The sequence below is a fragment of the Berghia stephanieae genome, chromosome 3 (assembly GCF_034508935.2).
Source record: "Berghia stephanieae isolate SIO BIC M18660-M18661 chromosome 3, UCSD_Bste_1.3, whole genome shotgun sequence".
Classification (NCBI taxonomy): domain Eukaryota; kingdom Metazoa; phylum Mollusca; class Gastropoda; order Nudibranchia; family Aeolidiidae; genus Berghia; species Berghia stephanieae.
The window spans coordinates 10,905,511-10,927,911 of NC_088362.1; the positions used below are offsets into that span (position 1 = coordinate 10,905,511).

The window sequence follows — 22,401 nt, forward strand, 5'->3', positions numbered from 1 at the left end:
CCATACAGTTTAGTGAGAAGTATTCATAAACGTGGATGGCAAAAAACAGTAACAAAGACTTGAGTGACGTCATCTTCGTTCTAATGAGTCTTCTCAGCCCATATATTTATGACACACCAAACCAATAATATATTATTATCTCCCAGCCGCCATGTCGCATGTGTTAGGTCATCATAGCATACTCTTCTTATGCAAGATACACTTAATAATCATACTCATAAACCACCACAACCACCTGCCGGCTATAATGCTTGAGGAGCCGGTTCTTTCCTGTGTCGTTATAACCGTGGTATTTTTATTGTCACCACTTGAGACGCAAATATAACTGTTATTACGGCACTTAAACTCTCAGCTTTCTTACACCATACCCTCCCCCCCCCCCCCCCCCATCTCCCATCCCCCTCCTTCCCACTCGCCAGCCCGCCCTAAGCCCTAAACACTTTAACACACGCAACTTTCTCCCCTTCCCCACCTGTGTTATACCTTTTTCTGGTACATAGATTGTGTCTTCGACTTGTGTTACAACTAGTGCCGCGCTGAGGACCGGTCCAGGACCGGTCCTTTGGACCGGTCCCACGGTCTTTTAGCTGTGAACCGGGGATCGGTCCCATAGTGAAGACCGGCGGCGGTCCTCACTTCTTATCACCTTTCAACTAGTGCCGCGCTGAAGACCGGTCTGATCACCTTCGGTCTCGCGCCATAGCCTACTACTTCCCCAGCGATTCGTTGCCTTCGGTTGCCTATCTTCCACCAATCACCACCCATCCCACTTAATTAATCGCACCCACCCCCCTTTGCCATACACTAAACGACACAGACGACCATACAGGCAGACGACCACCAACCTTCACTCCGCAAACCGCCCTTTCGTGTGTGAGATGGGGGGAACAGGAGGCGCACGCCTTGGACGATTCCATTATAAGGGGTAAATTTCAAAATTTACTACACCATAATGATCGCAATGACAATGATCTATGGTGAAGGCATGACCCCTCTTCTCTAATGGGTTATTGTTTGAAATGTATGTGACTACTAAAGATGTGTGTGTTTGTGTGTGTGTGTGTGTGTGTGTGTGTGTGTGTCGAACCTAGCAAGTAGCAAATCCGATTCTTTGTTTTCTTTTGTCCATCTCTTGTCACCACTCCTTTCTATCGCAGTGTTGTCATTTAAAATAATACAATTATATTAAAATTTCGTTTGGTGTTTTTACTAATCAAATAATATGAGTTTCATTAGTTTCTTCCTTCCAAAAAAACCAGTTATAACGTCTGAATTTTAAAAAAGTCCAATAGAATATTTGGGGACCCCGATAGCTCAGTTGATAGAGCACTCTCTTTATACGCAAAGGGCCAGAGATCGATCCCGGGTGCAGTCGAGTTTTTTCTAAATCCCTGTCTACTCAGCAATGAATGGGTAGCTGAGTTTGTTAGATCTGGCGAAAAGTCACCATCGACCCCTCTTATTACCTCATCCACCCCCTCTTATTATAACTTCACGTCTCTCTCTTACTCTTCAATGCTCGCTGCCCTCTAATGTGTGTGTGTGTGGGGGGGGGGGAGGGGGGGGGGGTAGGAGTTGCGTGTGTGTATCAACGCCACGAACAACTCGATCAACGCCTTGGGCGATGCCATTATCTCCGTTAATGGGGATAAATTTCAAATTTTATTAAATTATCGAAGTAACAATGAAGTACGGTGAGCAAATAAAGAAGGCATCACCCCTCTTCTCTAATTAGGTTACAATTTGAAATGAGTGTGACTACTCCGTGTGTTTTACTCCTGTAGACCACGGTTTTCATCGTGTAGCGGTCTTTAACAGTTCAAGAATGAACGATCCCACGGTCTCAAAGGTCAAACGGTTCGAATTTCCAACAGTCTCTCAGGAATGTTCAATGTCGAAAAGGACCGGTCCTAGGACCGGTCCTTGCGGTCTTCATTTCCCAAGGACCGTAGGACCGTGGTCCTTAAGCTTGCCAAGGACCGCCCCGCACTAGTTACAACCGTGTCCTTGAGATCTTACGACTCAAATAAATCTTGCTGTTATAGCCGATGGCGTAGTGAATAAAAAGTGAAAGGGAAATTGAACGGATGGTGGTGGGTTCGAAACTGGACGGTCACTACAAGGTTTCCCCAATTATTATTATTATTATTATTATTATTATTATTATTATTATTATTATTATTATTATTATTATTATTGTTGTTGTTGTTGTTGTTGTTCTTGTTCTTGTTCTTGTTGTTGTTGTTGTTGTTGTTGTTGTTGTTGTTGTTCTTCTTCTTCTTCTTCTTCTTCTTCTTCTTCTTCTTCTTCTTCTTCTTCTTCTTCTTCTTCTTCTTCTTCTTCTTCTTCTTCTTCTTCTTCTTCTTATTATTATTATTATTGTTGTTGTTCTTGTTCTTGTTCTTCTTCTTCTTCTTCTTCTTGTTCTTCTTCTTCTTCTTCTTCTTCTTCTTATTATTATTATTATTATTATTATTATTATTATTATTATTATTATTATTATTATTATTATTATTATTATTATATTATTATTATATTATTATTATTTATATTATCATCATCATCATCACCACCACTTCGGGTCAATCTCTTTCTGTATTCAGTGTTAATGAAAATCTGTGTTTTAAACCAATCTTCATTGAATCAATTTCAGGCAAATCCTAAACATAAATTAAATAAACAACCCTTTAAGTATAATACGTTAGCCTCTTATCATCCATATTATGTTAAACAGGACCTATTATTGTTGTCTGTATTAGGCACGCTCTGCGATATACGGAGTGTGTTTGAATAGATAACGTGTTAAGCCTTTAATACCCTAATCATTCGTGTTGATAACTTTGCTGATTCCATTCATTTTGTATGAGAGACTATATTCTGCCCTCTCTAGGTATCGCGAAATGTCTGACAAAACTCTTTATTTTCAAGATTTTGTTTTTAGTGACAACACGACTGATACCTACACACATCCTATCACGAATTAAACATCGTACTTCCTATATTAGCTAGCACAATATAGCCTTACCATAGTTTAAATCCAACATGAGAGGCAGATATTCAATACTATTACAGATGTGAAGTAGTTTTCAGGTTTCCCATAAAATGTTGAAATATTATGTCGGTTTTTTCCTCTGAACAGCAGTTTTCACTCTGGCCACTTTAAGATTTCAGATTAAAATTGACCATTCCTACCGCAGTCAGATGTTTCACAATCAGTAATAGCACGTAACAATGATAGCTTCAAAAAATGTTATAAAAAGCCATGAGTGACGGTATACCCCTCTCCTTATCAACCATAGGAAAATCGTCACATTTGTTACGATACAACCAACATTTTTCTTATTCAAATTTCTCTTATACATTTTAAAATTTAAAGAAAATTAACAGTGTGTTATAGAGCATGTTTTGCTAAAGAAATTATGTATCGCAAGAACTGACTGCTATTGTGTTTGAGCGATAAAAAATATATTTTTGTGATAGTTGGGTGTGAAGTTTTGGGGGAAATCCTGAAAATGGCTGGTAAGGAGAGAGTTAAACACTTGTGATGATATCTTCTGTGTCGAGCTGTGAGCAATACGATTGGACTATCACAATATACATTTCCTCCATACCCGGAGACGCGTAAATTATACATTTTTACCACAATGATATTAAGTCTTGATGTCACGTCCGTCAAGCAACGAGTAGCTTGGTTCTAAACAAAGAAAATCGGTACTTTATATTATTCATGCTGGCTAGAACTTTTTCATATGTCATGTGATCAGAATTTATAAAAGTCAAAACATGATTTGATTTATAATGTCTTTCTCGTCTGTGGATACACTTTTATGCTCGTCAGAGAAGTAATTCATAAGGGCGTCCGCCATTCTTCCGATAGTTTAAAACCAGTTGCTGAGTTACTATGCGTCATTACGAGGGAAGTGACGTCACGACTGTTGAAGCCTATTCTTAAAGTCAAATATTTAGATTTCAGTTAAATCTTGTAGAGAAATAACATGGTTATCGGAGGGGTATAATAAAAGTATTCTTGTTTGAAAATTCGAACTCGTCCCCAATGCATGCTCCCAAGGTCGTGCAGCGTTATTTAAACGTAGTGTTTTTATGCACCTCCGTTGCTGGTGTATCTTAACGGATCGCTTTTATACACCTCCGTCACGCATGCGTATCCCACCCAATTTCATCAGCGGTATTGTGTTTCTGTATTTGGAAATGGCGAAAGTTATATTGTGACATCTGTAGGATGTTTTTGATAATAAACTTATATTTAAAAAAATAATAATTTAAAAAATAGAAATATAAAACCATAAAATAGAAGTTGCATTGAAGGTAAAATAATGTTTTAGAAAGACCTTATTAAATGTGATGAACAGTCAGGTTGCTCCGTAGCGCAGTGGTTCGATTCCCATTGTAGACATATTTTTTTTTTTTATTGAGAAAGACATCATTTTTTTTTTGTTTCTTTCTTTTTCTTTTTTTTTTCAAAAGCTTTTTATCATGTTTTAAAAAAAACTTCGGTTTTAAATTTCTAAAATTATTTATTTATTTGAGATCAGTATTTGTGTGCCATTTTATTTTTTAAATTATTGTTATTATTCTTTAATTTATTATCATTGTATAAACGTATATCGGTAATCCTTAAGCAGCGTGCTGAACTACAATCTAAAACTATTTAAATCTCATGGACGTATGCAGAAACATTTTCATTAATTTACCATCACCGCCAACGGAGGTGCATAAAAACGGTGCGTTTTTGTACACCTCCAACGGAGGTGCATAAAAACGGTGTACACCTCCAACGGAGGTGCATAAAAACGCCACCTTATTTAAAACTCGTTCGAAACTCGAAACGTAAGAGTTCAAGAATCTTTTGTTATGTCGACCGAAAAAACAACCAAAAAACATTGACTTGAAACAATCCTGTCTATTTAGGTCTGGTCTCGCCTATTCCTGACTGTTGTCCATTTTCAGTTTATTATCTTGACCAACACAGACCTTATCGTAGTAAAAGATAAGTGCGTATGAGTGGGATGAAGTGGTGGGGAGGAGGGGTTCCTTTTTCTGTACATCTTGCCCGGTATAGACATCATTATCGTTAAAGATAAGTGTTGAGGGGCAGGGGGTAAAGGAGGAGGAGGAGGAGGAGGAGGAGGAGGAGGAGGAAGAGGAGGAGGAAGAGGAGGAGGAGGAGGGAGGGAGGAGGAGGAGGAGGAAGAGTAAAAAGATCGAAGCAGGTAAAGTGGATTAAAACATAAAAAGGGAAGAGATGAACAGTGAGATGAGGCCTGACCCCAAATTGATAGAACTGACCGTCAGCATCGGCTGATAATAAGATACAAACCGATATATATATATATATATATATATATATTATATATATATATATATATATATGTATTATATATATATATATATATATATATATATATATAAATATATATATATATATATATATATATATATATATATATATATATATATATACACTCAACGATCAAAACGTCAGCATTATTTGACATGACTTACTTGACTTATTAACCCTCTCCGTACCAAATACGAAGTTCGAAGATGACGTCACTCAGGTCTTTGTTATTGTTTTTTGCCATCCGCGTTTATGAGTAATACTCACTGAACTGTATTAACCAGACTATAAACGTTCATGGATACACACAGTTTTGTGTGTTGGTCCATTATACTTCCGGATGGCAATGTTATGAGCTTCTTAGCCAAGCGCATACTATCTATAGATCATGCCCATTGAAGCCAGAGAGCTGAGACATCAAAATCTTAACAGTCCATCGAGGCGACGCTCTGATTCGATCTGCTGCTCTGTACTCGGGTATAATATATTTGTAACGCACGACCCTACTATCATGTGTTTATTTACAACTGAGAGCAATGATGCGTGCAAATTGAAGTGTCATTGACTTTTCCGCTTACACCCGAGAGCAATATGATGAGTGGAGTGGGTCATAAAATCCAATTCCTGTTATTCTGGCTATAATAATCTATTATATCGCACAGATAATGTTACTTCTATAGACAAACCCCTGACAGATTGACTTACGATTATCCTGATTTGCTGTCTCAATCCAGAATTTGTCTCTACGTCAAATGTCCATGTCTGTCAATGTCCAATGTATCACCGATGTCAACAATGAAAGAAAACATTTGTAGTATGGACTGCAGTGCCAGAAATACATATACATAATATATAGATAGAAAGAAGTTGACGTCACTCGGGTCTTTGTTTTTGCTTTTTGCCATCCGCGTTTTTTTTTAGTAATTCTCACTAAACTGTGTTAACCAGACCATAAACGTTCAAGTGTGTTGGTCCGTTATACTTCCGGATGGCAATGTTGTGAGCTTCTTAGCCAAGAGCATATTATCTATAGAACGATATAACATATCTCAGTGGAAGTCTTTTGACTTGGATTCAAGTCTTATTATATATTTGTCAAATTGGATTTTTTTGGGTTACACTGCGGCGATGTTTATGCGGCTATGAGGTTTTGTGGTATGCCACTCGCTTTCGGATCGGAAAGTCCTGGGTTCGAGCCTAGCTCGACGCATAGTTGAGTCCTTGGAACAGACTCTTTACATACATTCTCTCACCGTACTCAGGTGTAAAATGAGTACCTGGTCGTCAACAGCGTTGTTTCTGTCGGAATAAAATTGTAATATCGCTTAACAGGCGTCATGTCTCGTTCTACATGTTACGTGTTGCTGTTTGTCAGAGATCCTTTGTAAAGCGCTTTGAGCAGAACATTTCAGTGGAAATTGCGCTATGTAAAAGGTCTAGATTTGATTTATAATTGACATGAAGATGGTTTGATTGTATAATGACATTGATTAACCGCGCGATGATTTTATGGAAGGATGATCACGTCAATTGAACTGGCACCGTTCCTAGAACGGACAGCTATGCTTGATACAGAATTTATCTCTTTTTTTTTGCCTAGCTTACCGTAACCCCCCACGCCCCCGTCTCTTCTCATTTTTAAAGCTCAGGAGTAGTTTTTTTTTGCCTGAATAATTTTTTTTTCGCTGCGCTAGAATTCTCAGATTCAAAGCTTTTCAAGCCTGTTGGGTTGGGAAATTATCTTAGTCGATCAACTTTTTATATGCGGTATGACACTCGCTTTCGGATTGGAAGGTCCTGTGTTCGAGCTTCGCTCGGCGCATAGTTGAGTACTTGGAGAAGGCTCTTTACTCACATTCTCTCACCTTACTCAGATGTAAAATGAATATCTGATCGTTAACATCGTTGTCTCTGTCCGAAAAAATTATAACATCACCTAACAGGCGTCACGTCCCGTCCTAAATGTAGAATGTTACTGTTGACCAGGGATCCCTTGTATGGCGCTTTGAGCACATTTAATGGATATTGCCCTATATAAAAGCTCAATGTTTATATTTTTAAACAAAAAATTATTGAAGTTTTATGGCCAAATAAAAGTATCAAAATGACAAATAAGGGACCAGTCACTGGTTTTAGATGAAGATCTGAAAATGTGTGTATGAAACAAAAAGATCATTACAAGAAAAAAGAAATATCCCGATAGTCAGCCCGGTTTTTTGTTGGCTTGTTTGTTTGTTTGTGTTTTGTTTGTTGTGTTTTTTCTTTCTGCTTTCTCTATCACTGTTTCATATATTATACACACTCTTAAAGGCAAAATGAAGGACGTGTTTTGCCATTATGTTGTACTATTTTAGACAATCTAATATTCACTTCAGCAACTATGCATTTCTTTACTTCCCAAAATAATATATCTTATATCTTGAGCTCAGTCGGGACCTGACGCCCGAGATTCGTATAAAATCTTAGCTTCGCTCTTCTCCTCATTCGGTTACCTTGCTGTGAGAAATAATTAGATATGTCGTGATAAATCCCACTTATCAGTAATTGGTCATTAATGTCAGCCCTCTCTACGAGTTGCACGCCTCAGCGTGAGCACATGAACAGTAGAGAATGCACTACACAGTGATGTGCCTCACTGAGTCAATGCCTTTCGTCTGTGAGGTCTTCACACATCGCAGCCTCGATTTGTTTTATCTAATATTGCGATGGAAGCGATGTTGTCAGCAGGTGGTATGACAATCGCTTTCGGATCGGAAGGTCTTGGGTTCGAGCCTCGCTCGGCGCATGGTAGTGTCATTGAAAAAGGCTCTTTACTCACATTCTCTCACCGAACTCAGGTGTTAAACCAGTATCTGGTCGTTAAGAGCGTTGTCTCAGTCGGTAAAAAAAATAATTTCGCCTAACAACAGGCGTCATGTGTCTTGTTCTACATGTTACGTGTCGTTGTTGATCAGTGACACTTTGTAAATCTCTTTGAGAACGTTTAGTGGATTATGCGCTATATAAAAGTTCGAGTTTTTTTTTCTCCCTCATTTATGACCCGCGGCCTCAAACGGGTATTATGTAAAAGGAAACCAGGTAATAGAAAGTGATTATGATATCTTTAAAATGACCACAATTAACTATACCCGTTGTCATGAATAAAATATTTATTCAGTAGTCCTTCGGAGCCATTAGATTATGCGCATGGAGCCGGAGTTTATCCCGCTCTCTCTAGCGTGAAATGGACAATAGCAATTGCTTGCTACCCTTTGAATAGGACCGCAAGTCTATCACAAAGTACTTTCCAAGAAACCAAACAGACCCAGCTACCCAATTTACTGCAAGGAAGACAGGGGTGGGGGAGAAATCAGAAGAAAAAAATCTCGACTACACACTGAATCGATTTAAGTCCCTTTGCAATGTGAAGCGAGTGCTTTACCAACTGACCTATCAGCAATCCCTATAAGATGATAGGTCACCATTTTTTTTTTAATACTTTGGATTACTAGCTAAGTTCTTGCACGCACCTCCAGTTTCCACTTATTTATTACTCACAGAAAGTGTTAAACTGTGTTACTCATTTGGCTCCGAAATCGCTCTTGGCCTTTACGAGATCAGATTCAGATGCCGTTGAGTTGCATGAAATGTCACAAGCACCGTTTTAACTTCTAAAAAACAAACAAACAAAACAAAACAAACAAACAAAAAAATCACTGAACTAGGACTCAGTGTTATGTGCTATATTCATAGACATTCTCTTAGCGTGAAGCTAACAAATTTAGTTAAAGAATAGTAATAACTAGAGTATTAACATTTTTTAGAGCAATATCCACTGAACATGCTCAAAGCGCTTTACAAGAGGTCCCCGACCAGCAGCAACACGTAACATGTAAAACGAGACATGACGCCTGTTAGGCGATAATACATTTTTTGTGTGACAGAGACAACGCTGTTAACGGCCAGGTACTCATTTTACACCTGAGTAGGATGAGAGAATGTGAATAAAGAGATTTTCCAAGGATTCACCTATGCACCGATCGAGGCTCGAACCCAGGGCCTTCCGATCCGAAAGTTAGCCAAAAATAATAACCAAGAGCTTCGTTCCTTCTGTTATGTAATATGTTTCTATTGGTTTGAGCACATTAAGTGGATATTGTATAATTTTAAAGCTCGATAATAGAACAATTTTAGAACATTGTAGAGATTATTAGTGATGCTAGTCGTTTAGGTTTCGCCTATAGATAGAACGAAGATGACGTCACTCAGGCTTTTGTTATTGTTTTTTGGCATCCGCGTTTATGAGTAATGCTCACTGAACTGTATTAACCCGACTATAAACGTTCATGGATACACACAGTTTTGTGTGTTGGTCCGTTATACTTCCGGATGGCAATGTTATGAGCTTATTAGCCAAGCGCATACTATCTATAACATTTATTGATTCCATGCGTTTGGTAAAGATACTCACACATCCGCCAGTCGGATATAACGTACCTTTAATATTTGTTGTCTGAGTAGTGACAACTGTACTCATAAAAATAGCTGGCTAAAAACAATAACAAAGAGCTGGTGTCAAGTTCGTTCCTTCTATCAAGACTAGCATGCATTGACGGTTTAAACAAATTTTCTTTTTTTTTTTTACCTTATGTTTCTAACTTTAGACATGCATTGAGGATTTTAACCAATTTTCTATATATTTTTTTTTCACGTTGAGTTTCTCACTTTTAACGCAGTTGTTATTATTTGGTCCGTGATTTGTAGCCAAAGTAATTAAGTTTATAAAGAAGTTTCTGTTTCCACGCCATTTAATTAGATATAACCAATGCCAAGTTAAAGCGTGAGTTAAAACTATTTTTAATGCTGTTTTTAAAAATTTATATTTAACAATCTTGGCCCATTTTCTTGCAAAATAAATAAATAGATAGATAAATAAATAAATGAATAAATAGATAAATAGATAAATAATTAAAAATAATGATGATAATGATAACGATGATAATGATGATGATGATGATGATGATGATGATGATGATGACAATAATGATAAATAATAATAATAATAATAATAATAATAATAATAATAATAATAATAATAATGTAATAATAATAATAATAATAATGAATAATAAGTAAAATAATAATAATAACATAATAATAATAATAATAATAATAATAATAATAATAATAATAATAATAATAATAATAAAATAATAATAATAATAATAATAATAATAATAATAATAATAATAATAATAATAATAATAATAATGATAATAATAATAATAATAACAATAATAATAATAAAATAATAATAATAATAATAATAATAATAATAATAATAATAATAATAATAATAATAATAATAATAATAATAATAATAATAAATGATCAATCATTAGATCACTCCAGCATAAATCCGTTTAAAAAACAAACAAACAGTTAATCACCTGGTTGGGAAAACCCTAAAATTACACACAGTGATTGTCTTCCGCAAGAATTCTTTTATTTTTTAATTATCATTTTTTTTTTTTGGCTCCATTTAAATGTCATTGTTCATTTAAAGTCGAGGTGAGGTTAAATTCCGGTTCGAATTCCTGAGAAGTGAAACATCGTTTGATCATCCCAGAAATAATTAATGGGAGTGGCCAAAGAGGAATCGATTTTAAAGGCTTTAGTATAGATATAATGAAGTTGACGTCACTCTGGTCTTTGTTATTGTTTTTTGCCATCCTCGTTTATGAGTAATACTCACTGAACTGTATTATCCAGACTATAAAAGTTCATGGTTGCACAGAGTTTTGTGTGTTGGTCCGTTATACTTCCGGATGGCAATGTTATGAACTTCTTAGCCAAGCGCATACTATCTATAGGACACTCAAATTAAATTGATGTTTAACCTGTTAACTGCCGTACCCTGGAAAAAAAAACAAAACAAAACATGAATTTAAAAATTTGCCCAGAAAACTCGTCCTTCAAATAATATCGTTCTAGTTAAGTGTCCTTCATCTTGGCTAAAAACTCTCTAACCTGGGACTTCGCGTTATTGTTGTTTTTTTTTTGACAGCCATTTTAATGACTAGTTCTCACTAAATTCTATCAATCAGAACTATACACGTTTATGGTTACACGTCATATTTTTGTTCGTTTGTATGTTATACCCCGTCGGATGTTGTGAGTATTATATCTAAACGGGTAACATCAATAAAAACCAACTGAATATACATACTACCATTTTGATACGATGGGTCACAAATTATAGAATATTGAATCTTGTGAAATTTACCTGCCATTTTAATAGATCACGATATTTTTATGCCTTAGAAAAAAAAAAAACCAAAAAAAAAACCAAAAAAAACCCAAACAAACAAACAAAAAAAAAAAAAAAACAAGAAAAAAAAACCGAAAAAAAGCAAAGAACAACAACAACAATAAAAAAAGAAGAAACGAACAAACAAAACACGTGGTCCAAGATGATATTTTTAGGATAGATCTTTTCACCTGGGAAATCAAAATTTCGAATTACACGAAGTATTTATGGCATGCGGAACGTTTTTTTTTTTTAAAAAATGGTTTTATTTTGCAGCTACATTTAAAAACTTTGAAATTAATTAGTTGAACGCTTCCGATCACAGTTTGTTTGTGTTAACCTTTTACAGACAGACAGAAGGGGTTTGTTTGGTTTTTGTTGTCTCGTGATATTATTATGACTATGATACTCGGTTTGTGACCTTTGGTTCCGGTTTCGAGTCTCATTAGTCTCATTGTAGTATGTCGTGTAAAGTTGAGACTTTGGGAAAGACTCTTTATCTATCGTCACGTGTTGTCTGTCTTCTCACGTGTAAAATGATTAGTTTGACCTGTAACAACATTGTGTCTATAGAAAAAAAAACAAACTAACAAACAACAGCAACAACAACAAAACCCACGAAAAAAAAAAACAAAACAAAACAAAAAGCAATCAAACAACCCCGAACCCCCCCCCCCCCCCCCCCCCCCCCCCCCCGAAAAAAAAGCAACAAAAAAAAAAAACAAAAAACAAAATAAAACATTAAAAAAAAAAAAAAACCACACACACACACACACACTCACTCACTCACTCACCCACTCTCTCTCTCTCTCTCTCTCTCTCTCTCTCTCTCTCTCTCTCTCTCTCACACACACACACACACACAAATATAAAAACAAAACAAAAAAAACACCCAAAAAAAAAAAAATCAACGAAGAGCCGACAGCAAACAATTGTAAGTCATACATACTACTCTCTATTGCCGTTGACGTGGGGGCTCCTTGTTAAGAGCCTACTTAGAGCACACATAAATGAATGGATATTGCTCTACATTTTAACAGTTGCTCATGTTTTTTTCTTTTTAAAGGACATCATAATGAAACCTAAATTGCATAAATCTGTTTCTGTAGCTGTTACTGAGAGAAACAGATAAATTAGGATTTGAATGAAAGTCTGTCTGATCCTCCGGGCTATTTCACCTAAGTAGAACCAGTTTAAAAAAATAAGTGAATAAATAAATAAATAAAAATCAGCAACTATCCCTGTGTGGACAATTTTGGTTATTATCACTTCCATGTAGGTCTAATATATATATATATATATATATATATATATATATATATATATATATATATATATATATATATATATATATATATAGTTATTATCCTATGAGTAATTTTATAGTAGTTTTTATCATATTATAATAATTTGGTGGTGACATTATAAACATCGGGGGAAGATATAGATAGTGAGTGAGTCAGCAACAAAATGGAAGAGATATTGTTTCAAATGAAATGATGTACTCGTATGTGTCATTGGATATAAAATATTACAGATGTCCGATTTGTCATGGGTGACATGTTTAATGAAATGATTATCACGGATACTTATTTATGTGATAGTGATATGTGTGATAGGTTCTTTTTGATTATGGTTGGTAAGGTGATATGATATAATATTTATGGGGAAGGTGGTTGTTATGGGTTGTTTGGGTATCGATGAAAGCGGTTAGACATCTCTGCAGACGTCATCAGACTCTCTCTCTCTCTCTCTCTCTCTCTCTCTCTCTCTCTGTGTGTGTGTCTCTCTGCCTCCCTTTCTCTCTCTAATATATATGTCTATCCATCCCTTATCTATCTGTCTATCAGTCTCTGTTTCTCTAGGTCTCCTTTTTCTTCTTTTTTCTTTCCCTTTATTACTCTCTAATATCATACCTATTATCTATCTTTCCTATAATTTCATCTATTTTTTTACTATCTATCTATCACTATCTCTATCTATCTATCTATCTATCTATCTACTCTATCTATCTATCTATCTATCTAATCTATCTATCTATCTACTATCTTCTATCTATCTATCTATCTATTGATCTAATTAATTGAAACAACCATTGGACTCTCAACCTCCTCTCCTCTCTCTCTCTCTCTCTCTCTCTCTCTCTCTCTCTCTCTCTCTTCCCAACACATTCCCTTCACTCTTTCATGCCCTCATAATTGAGATTGGCGGAAAATGACAGTGACATTTTCGTGCGAGCGGTACACAGGGGTCATCGCCTCTTTGGGTCAAAGGTGATTAAAGGGTTAGGATTGTTTCTTTCTTATATTTATCATGAACTGTATGCCAAATCTCTCAGCCACATTTTTTTTATTACTTTAGAGCTTGTTTCTTTTTCTTTATTTTGTTTGTTGTTGTTTTTTGTTTTTTTTTTGTGTGTTTTTTTTTGGTAATTTGTTTTGCTTTGATTTTATTGCAATTTGATTTTAAGTGTCTGTGTGTGTGTGTGTGTGTGTGTGTGTGTGTGTGTGTGTGTGCGTGTTTGTTTGTTTGTTATTGTTTGTTTGTTTGATTGATTGTTTGTTTGTTTGTGTGCGTGTGTGTTTGTTATTGTATGTTTGTTTGTTTGCTTGATTGTTTGTTTGTGTGCGTGTGTGTTTGTTTGTTATTGTTTGTTTGTTTGCTTGCTTGATTGTTTGTTTGTGTGCGTGTGTGTTTGTTTGTTATTGTTTGTTTGTTTGCTTGCTTGATTGTTTGTTTGTGTGCGTGTATGTTTGTTTGTTATTGTTTGTTTGTTTGCTTGCTTGACTGTTTGTTTGTGTGCGTGTGTGTTTGTTTGTTATTGTTTGTTTGTTTGCTTGCTTGATTGTTTGTTTGTGTACGTGTGTGTTTGTTTGTTATTGTTTGTTTGTTTGCTTGATTGATTGTTTGTTTGTGTGCGTGTGTGTTTGTTTGTTATTGTTTGTTTGTTTGCTTGATTGATTGTTTGTTTGTGTGCGTGTGTGTTTGTTTGTTATTGTTTGTTTGTTTGCTTGATTGATTGTTTGTTTGTTTGCGTGTGTGTTTGTTTGTTATTGTTTGTTTGTTTGCTTGATTGATTGTTTGTTTGTGTGCGTGTGTGTTTGTTTGTTATTGTTTGTTTGTTTGCTTGATTGATTGTTTGTTTGTGTGCGTGTGTGTTTGTTTGTTATTGTTTGTTTGTTTGCTTGATTGTTTATTTGTTTGTGTGTGCATGTGTTTGCTTCATTGATTGTTTGCTTGTGTGCAAATTTCCATTTATATTAAAAACTGTTATATTCAGATATTCAAATGGAAACATTTACAAAGCAGATCTAGTTTAGAATCGTTCAAAGTTAAAAAGTGGATTGTACTTGTGTTGTTTTACAGACGTGGCGTCTCACTCACACAGCCACTGCTTCCTGTATCTTGTCGTTTGGGGTAGTTTGTTTTGGTTTTGCAGCCTGAGGAAGGGTTTTGAACCCGAAACATAATTTATTTTTCCATTGATCCTATTTTGAATGTGCTTTGCTGTTCTAATTTAATATTGAAAAAAATAATCCATTGGTTCATTATGTAATATACCAGTAACAAGTTATGAACATAAGTATAATAATTATTGAATATAAAACGGAGTAATGTGAAAGTGAGAAAATTTGGTGAGGATGTGATCTTCAACTCACTCAAGCGTCGTAAGTCCTTTAACTCACTCAACCCTAACACCGACTGTATCCGTAATATACTGTGGCCTTCGTAAAGTTATGGCCTGATACTGACCAAAAAATTGACGTCGAAATGTCAGTCTTTTGCTACAAAAAGAAAACAAATCGTGAGTTGTATTCAATAGATTCAACCAATGAAATGACTTGTTTCCATGAGCTCTACTAACGGAATAGTAGTATGCCAAATTATAACTAAAATCAATATAGTTTATGAACAATATTCAATCGTCTCATTCTGAAGTCATGGAGATAACACACGGATCTTTGGACCCGACAACTGTCAAGTTTTATAAAGGAAAAGGTAGGATTTGATCTAGATTCATATGCGCAGACTACGTAAAAATTGAGCATTTATATAGCGCAGTATCCACTAAATGTGCTCAAAGCGCTTTACAAGGGACCCCTGGTCAACAGCAACATTTAACATGTAGGACGGGACATGACGCATGTTAGGCGATATTACAATTTCTTTTTGACAAAGACAACGCTGTTAACGGCCCGGTACTCATTTTACACCTGGGTACGGTGAGAGAATGTGAGTAAAGAGCCTTTTCCAAGGACTCAACTATGCGCCAAGCGCGAGGCTCGAACCCAGGACCTTCCGATCCGAAAGCGAGTGTCATACCACTAGACCACATAGCCGTACGTATCTCTTGGATGGTCCTTTGAATATGAACATTCAAATTTTGAACAAAAAATACTCAAATAACTTATTTTTAAACGCATGCAGTGCTTTTACACACAAAATTGCAAGTCATATGTGACCCCTCGTCTCAATACCGTATTGTCGGGATGATTAGGATGCTGAAAATGGAATTTGTAGCCAGAAGTATCATCCCTAAGTTGAGTTTATATGCTTTATAGAGGAGAAGGAATATCATATGTTACTGTGCTAAATACCAATAATTCATATTTTTGACCAGTTTAACTATAACTTGACTTTTCGGCATCTGGTCCATCCCGACATACTACCGTTTTGAAACGTTGGGTCACATATGATTACTTCAAAAGCAGTGGAAGCAGCATCAGCAACACGAACAAGAACAATAACAACAACAACAACAACAAAACCACCACCACCACCAACAACAACAACCACAAAATCATGAACAACAGCAGCGCCATAACTCAAATTATTATAATACTTCGTAGCCTTTTGAAAACGAAAAACAATAATATCTATAAAAATAAATACCACCGCTACGGTACTATAAATTCAACAACAATTATAATAAGAACAATAAATGCAAACAAACTAACACATGGATGATACTCATGATTCGAGAGAGAAAAATACCCACCGATTTAGCTAATCACAAATAATAATGACAATAGCATTCAATAGTCTGATGTCACGTCGGCCCAGCAACGAGTAGCTTGGTTCTAAACAAAGAAAATCGGTACTTTTTATTCTTCATGCTGGCTAGAACGTTTTCACATGTCATGTGATAAAAATGTATAAAAGTCAAAACATGATCAGAGTTATAATGTCTTTCTCCTCTCGATACACTGTTATGCTCATCAGAGAAGTATTTCATAAGGGCGTCCGCCATTATTCCGATAGTTTAGAAACAGTTGCTAAGTTACTATGCGTCACTACGAGGGAAGTGACGTCACGACTGTTGAAGCCTATTACTACAAAATTTTGTAAATTATTCTAATTTCCTTTTCTCTTCGTTTTGGTGGAAAAAAAAGATTTAAATAATAGAATAGATAGAGTCTATCTAGGTGTTTTACTTTTTATCACGAATGTTGAAAAGATGCATGCCAAGATTTGAGTGTCCAAAGGGTGAATTTAACCCCGATTGATTTTCTCTTATGATTAAGAAGGCATCTATGACTGTGCATAACACATTTTCTAATCAAATCCCTATCACTAATTGCATTCCATCATCATCATCATCATCATCATCATCATCATCATCATCATCATCATCATCATCATCATCATCATCATCATCATCATCATCATCATCATCATCATCATCATCATCATCATCATCATCATCATCATCATCATCATCCTCATCATCATCGTCGTCATCATCGTCGTCGTCGTTGTCGTTGTTGTTGTTGTTGTCATCATCATGATTAGTTGTAGTCGAATCCGGGACTTAATTTGTTTATGGGGGATGACTATGATCACACTTCTTCTTCTTGTTCTTCTTCTTCTTCTTCTTCTTCTTCTTCTTCTTTCTTCTCTTCTCTCTTCTTCTTCTTCTTCTTCTTCTTCTTCTTCTTCTTCTTCTTCTTCTTCTTCTTCTCTTCTTCTTCTTCTTCTTCTTCTTCTTCTTCTTCTTCTCTTCTTCTTCTCCTTTATTTTCTCTTCTTCTTCATCTTCTTCTTCTTCCCCACCATTTTTCTCATTGTTCTTTCCCTGCCAGCATTTGACTTCCTCTTTGTACAATTTCTTTTATTTTCTCTTTTTTTTTTTTTTTTTTTTTTTTTTTTTTGTGGGGTGGGGGGGGGGGGGGGGGGGGGTTCTCTACGCTCTTTATATCTTATCTTACCATCATCGGTTAACACCCAGTGGCTGCTCCAATTAATTTATTAATTTTTGATATTCCAAACTAACAATGATTTCTCTTCTTCTTTACAGATGAGAGAGAGGACATTCAGAAGAAAACCTTTACGAAATGGATCAACAGTCAATTATCCAAGGTTGGTCTTTACTTCTAATCTTCCTGAACCAAAACTACTGTGAAGAAGTACACACCAGCAACATTAACAACAACAACAACAACAACAACAACAACAACAATAACAACAACAACAACAATAATATCAACAACAACAAACAACAACGTAAAACAAAAACAAAAACTCCCAGACAAATAAGAAAACAAAAAGATAGATAAAAAATCCAGAATACAACAAAAAGTAGTCCTTCAGAGTCAATAGGCCCAAGAAGCCGGGGATTACCCGGTTTCTATAGCGTGAAACTGACAACAGGAATTCTTGTTTTCTACTCTTTGGATAGGATGAAAGTCTTTCGCTAAGTACTTTCCGCCAAAACTAACAGATCCAGCGACTCAATCACTGCTTGATGGACAAGTCTATATTATGCTCTTTTTTATTTTCTTTTTCTTTTCTTTCTTTCATTATTCAAATATCTTAATAATTATTCCACTACTCGCGCTGAAATGACCTAAAAGTGTCGCAATCGTAGTAAAAAAACCCACTTAAACAAGCAAACCGAAGCCTGCTGTAAAGGGTTAAGTAAGTACCAGCGTCCACCAGTTGTGTATAGCTTTAATTAGACCAATGGCATTTGTGTACCCCTATTTATAATTGGATGCGACACCAGGACGCTGGCTTTATCACAGATTATTATTATCCCCCCTGCTTCGTTTATCGTGTTATTATCTAGCTCCATGTCAAGCTGTTATCAATTATTTCAATTATATATTCTCAATGACGAGCAATTTAAGTGTAGTAGACACATAGAGGTCTATATAATATTTATTAACTAAAAAAAATAATAAAATCAATATAGCCGTTAGATTGTGTTATAATTTTGGGTGATGAATGGTGGTGCTTTGGGGGGGGGGGGGTGTCGGAGAGATTGTTTGTTTATTCTCTGATATATCGTCAAGCCCAAAGTCTGGCAAATCCAGTTTGTAAACATTTATAACATCATAAAGCATTGATTTACCATGAAGTAGTGAACAATGCCATGCGTTTTAATCCTCTCCTTACCACCTATAGGAAAATTATCAAATTTGTTACGATACAAATACAATGAACATTTTTCGTATTCAGATAATATGTTTTGTTGTACATCATAAAATTTGAAGAAAAATCTTTGTATTTACTTCTAATGACTTAATGCTGTGTTGTAAATACAGTTTTGTTGCAGACGATTATGTAAAGAGTCTGGTATGGACTCGTTGCTTTTAGTTTGAGTGAAGTTTTGTATTGGATAAGTTTGACATTTCGGGGAAAATCCTGAAATTGGTCGGTAAGGAGAAAATTTATCCTGTAATTCAGATGATTGTGGGCAATGCTTAGGAAAATTTATCCTGTAATTCAGATGATTGTGGCAATGCTTAGGAAAATTTATCCTGTAATTCAGATGATTGTGGGCAATGCTTAGGAAAATTTATCCTGTAATTCAGATGATTGTGGGCAATGCTTAGTGCTTGGAAAGCCGGTTATCTTAGCTAACAACAATTTAAATTACGCCCTTTCGCTACGGTATCATTGGATATCGTCGCTAAGGTCATCCCATGGAGGAATATAGATATTCCATCAAAAAAGATGTCTGATGTCAACAGGAATCACCCATGTTGTCCAAGTGGTTAATAAATAGTCATGCCCAAGGGAAAAAAACGAAAGTGCCGGAAGCGGGGCTCGAACCCGGGATCTTCCGGATCACAGTGCAATGCCTAAACCACTCGGCCACTTCGCCCCCCTTAGCTGACAGCCATGTATTAAAGCTATTCTCAAGTATCCTCTTGATAGTATGCGCTTGGCTAAGAAGCTCATAACATTGCCATCCGGAAGTATAACGGACCAACACCCACAACTGTGTGTATCCATGAACGTTTATAGTCAGGTTAATACAGTTCAATGAGCATTACTCATAAACGCGGATGGCAAAAAAAAAACAATAACAAAGACCTGAGTGACGTCATCTTCGAACTATCTATATTTATTCTCCTTTCCAGGCCCAAAGAGGAACCATCACAGACTTGTACTTGGACTTGAGAGATGGTGAAAAACTCTTGTCTCTCTTGGAAGTCCTCGGTGGCCTCACACTCGTAAGTAAAATACTATCTACAAGAAGTAGTAAAAAAATTTTTTTTTTTAAATTGAGCTTTCATATAGAGAAATTTCCACTAAACGTGCTCAAAGCGCTTTACGGGACATAACGCCTGTTAGGTGATATTACAATTTTTCGGACAAAGACAACGCTGTTAACGGCCAGGTACTCATTTTACACCCAGAGTACGGTGAGAGAATGTGAGTAAAGAGCCTTTTCCAAGGACTCAACTATGCGCCGAACGCGAGGCTCGAACCCAGAACCTTCCGATCCGAAAGCGAGTGTCATACCACTCGACCTCATCCATAATGTGTTTCACAAACGATAACTCACGGCCATATTTATTTTAGGTCAATCAACTAGTTGCTCATTTATAAGTCATTCCCCCCCCCCCCCCCCCCCCCCCATTAATTACGTTTTGTCGTAGCTCTTGCTCGTAGAACACACGCAAAGGAAAACCCAATAAAGCTTTATGATAAGCGTTTATGGCCTCGTATTATTATGCCTAATACCCCGTCTTGCAGCATACTGTGTGCATTTGGTTTACAAAAATATCATATAAAGGTAGTTATATATATATATATAATATATATATATATATATATATATATATATATATATATATATATATATATATACGCATTAGTTGTCTTTAAAGAGTTTGATTTGCATATCTATAAGTCTAAATAGATAATTTCATTTACTCTACAAACTGTCCATTTTAACCCTCTCCTTACCACCCATAATAAAATCGTCACATTCGTTACGATGTAACCGACAATTTTCTCATTCTGATTTCTCTTGTACACCACAGAATTTAAAGAAATGCTTTGATTACAAATATAAATACTAATCACTATGTTGTAGAACTTACTTGTTACTTTTTTGTTTGAGTAAGAAAAGTATATTTTTGTGCTGGGTGGGTGTGAATTTTCGGGGAAAATTCTAAATCGTAAGAGAAGTTAAGTCATTGTTCAATTTTTGAAATATTCTTATTTTTATCTTATATATTTCTGCCTTGTCGATCTGGCAATGTATCAGACATAGATTTTCAGACCTCTTAAACTGGAAAACATGAAATACTATAAAACAGAACTGAATTTTGTAACATTTTTTTCAGAAACCGGAAAAGGGCCGACTTCGTGTCCATCACATCAACAACTTGAATCGTGCCATCCATATTTTGGAAAACAAATACAATGTGAGTCAAGATTTCAACATTATTTATCAACTCTTCTACGTTTTGTGTTAGAAATCTAAAATTGTATCTAATGTACTTACATTGGGACGAGTATTTATTGGTACAGTGGTACGGATCTACCATAATAGATCCTCGTCCCAATGTAAGTACAATGTACTACAATGTAAATAAATAAATAAATGAAAAAATAAGATTCCCTTTATTCATCCCATAGGGGAAATTTGTCTCTAGGGTCTATTCCAAGGGAAGACTGGAATAACAAGACGTCAGCTGCAGTGCAGCGCCGCAAATTGAGCTAGGGCGAGGTGACTTGGTCAAGGCCACACAGCGCGGCTAGCGGCGGGTGATAGAACTCGGTACCTTTCAGGTACGAAGCAAAGACCGTTCCGCTGAGCCACGCTGCCCCTTATTTATCAACTCTTCTACATTTTATTTAAGTTAGAAATCTAAAATTGTATCTAATGTACTGGCATTGGGACGAGTATTTATTGATCCAGTGGTAAGGATCTACAAGTTGTGGGTTTGGATCCCAGTGGACACACTCAAAATCTTTGTTTTGTTCTTTTTTTCAAATCAGAAGTTTCAAAGGCATGAAATGCCGTCTTACAATGACATTTTGTCTTTATTTGGTACTAGCAGGAAAATCATTTACCCAAGTGATATCGTTGAGTGCAGATGAACCTGGCAAAGTTCTAAAATATGAAAGTGTGAAGTTTTGAGAGTCTAGATTAAACCTGAATTGTATCTCACACTCGTTTTCCCCAATAGGGTTCAACAGTCGTGATGTCACTTCCCTCGTAATGACGCATTGTAACTTAGTACCTGGTTCTAAACCCTCGGAACAATGGCGGACGCCCTTATGAAATACTTCTCCAACGAGCACCCAGAGTGTATCCAGAGGAAAACAAACCATTATAAATCTGATCATGTTTTGACTTTTATACATTCTGATCACATGACATATGAAAACGATCTAGCCATCATAGAGATTAAAAAGTACCGATTTTCTTAGTTTAGAACCAAGCTGCTCATTGCTGGGCGGACGTGACATCAGACTATTGAATCCTATTGCAATTCGATTTTGGAATA

The 22,401-nt window shown here is 35.9% G+C and overlaps 1 protein-coding gene across 1 annotated transcript in view; it reads left to right on the top strand.

Moving 5' to 3' along the window:
• The window catches only part of LOC144967143 (dystrophin-like), a 454,945-nt gene that overhangs the window by 33,847 nt on the left and 398,697 nt on the right, over nucleotides 1-22,401 (top strand). The window contains exons 4-6 of the mRNA XM_078904012.1: nucleotides 17,946-18,007; nucleotides 20,017-20,109; nucleotides 21,232-21,312. Coding sequence (XP_078760138.1) covers nucleotides 17,946-18,007; nucleotides 20,017-20,109; nucleotides 21,232-21,312 — 236 coding nt within the window. The remainder of the gene's footprint in view (nucleotides 1-17,945; nucleotides 18,008-20,016; nucleotides 20,110-21,231; nucleotides 21,313-22,401) is intronic.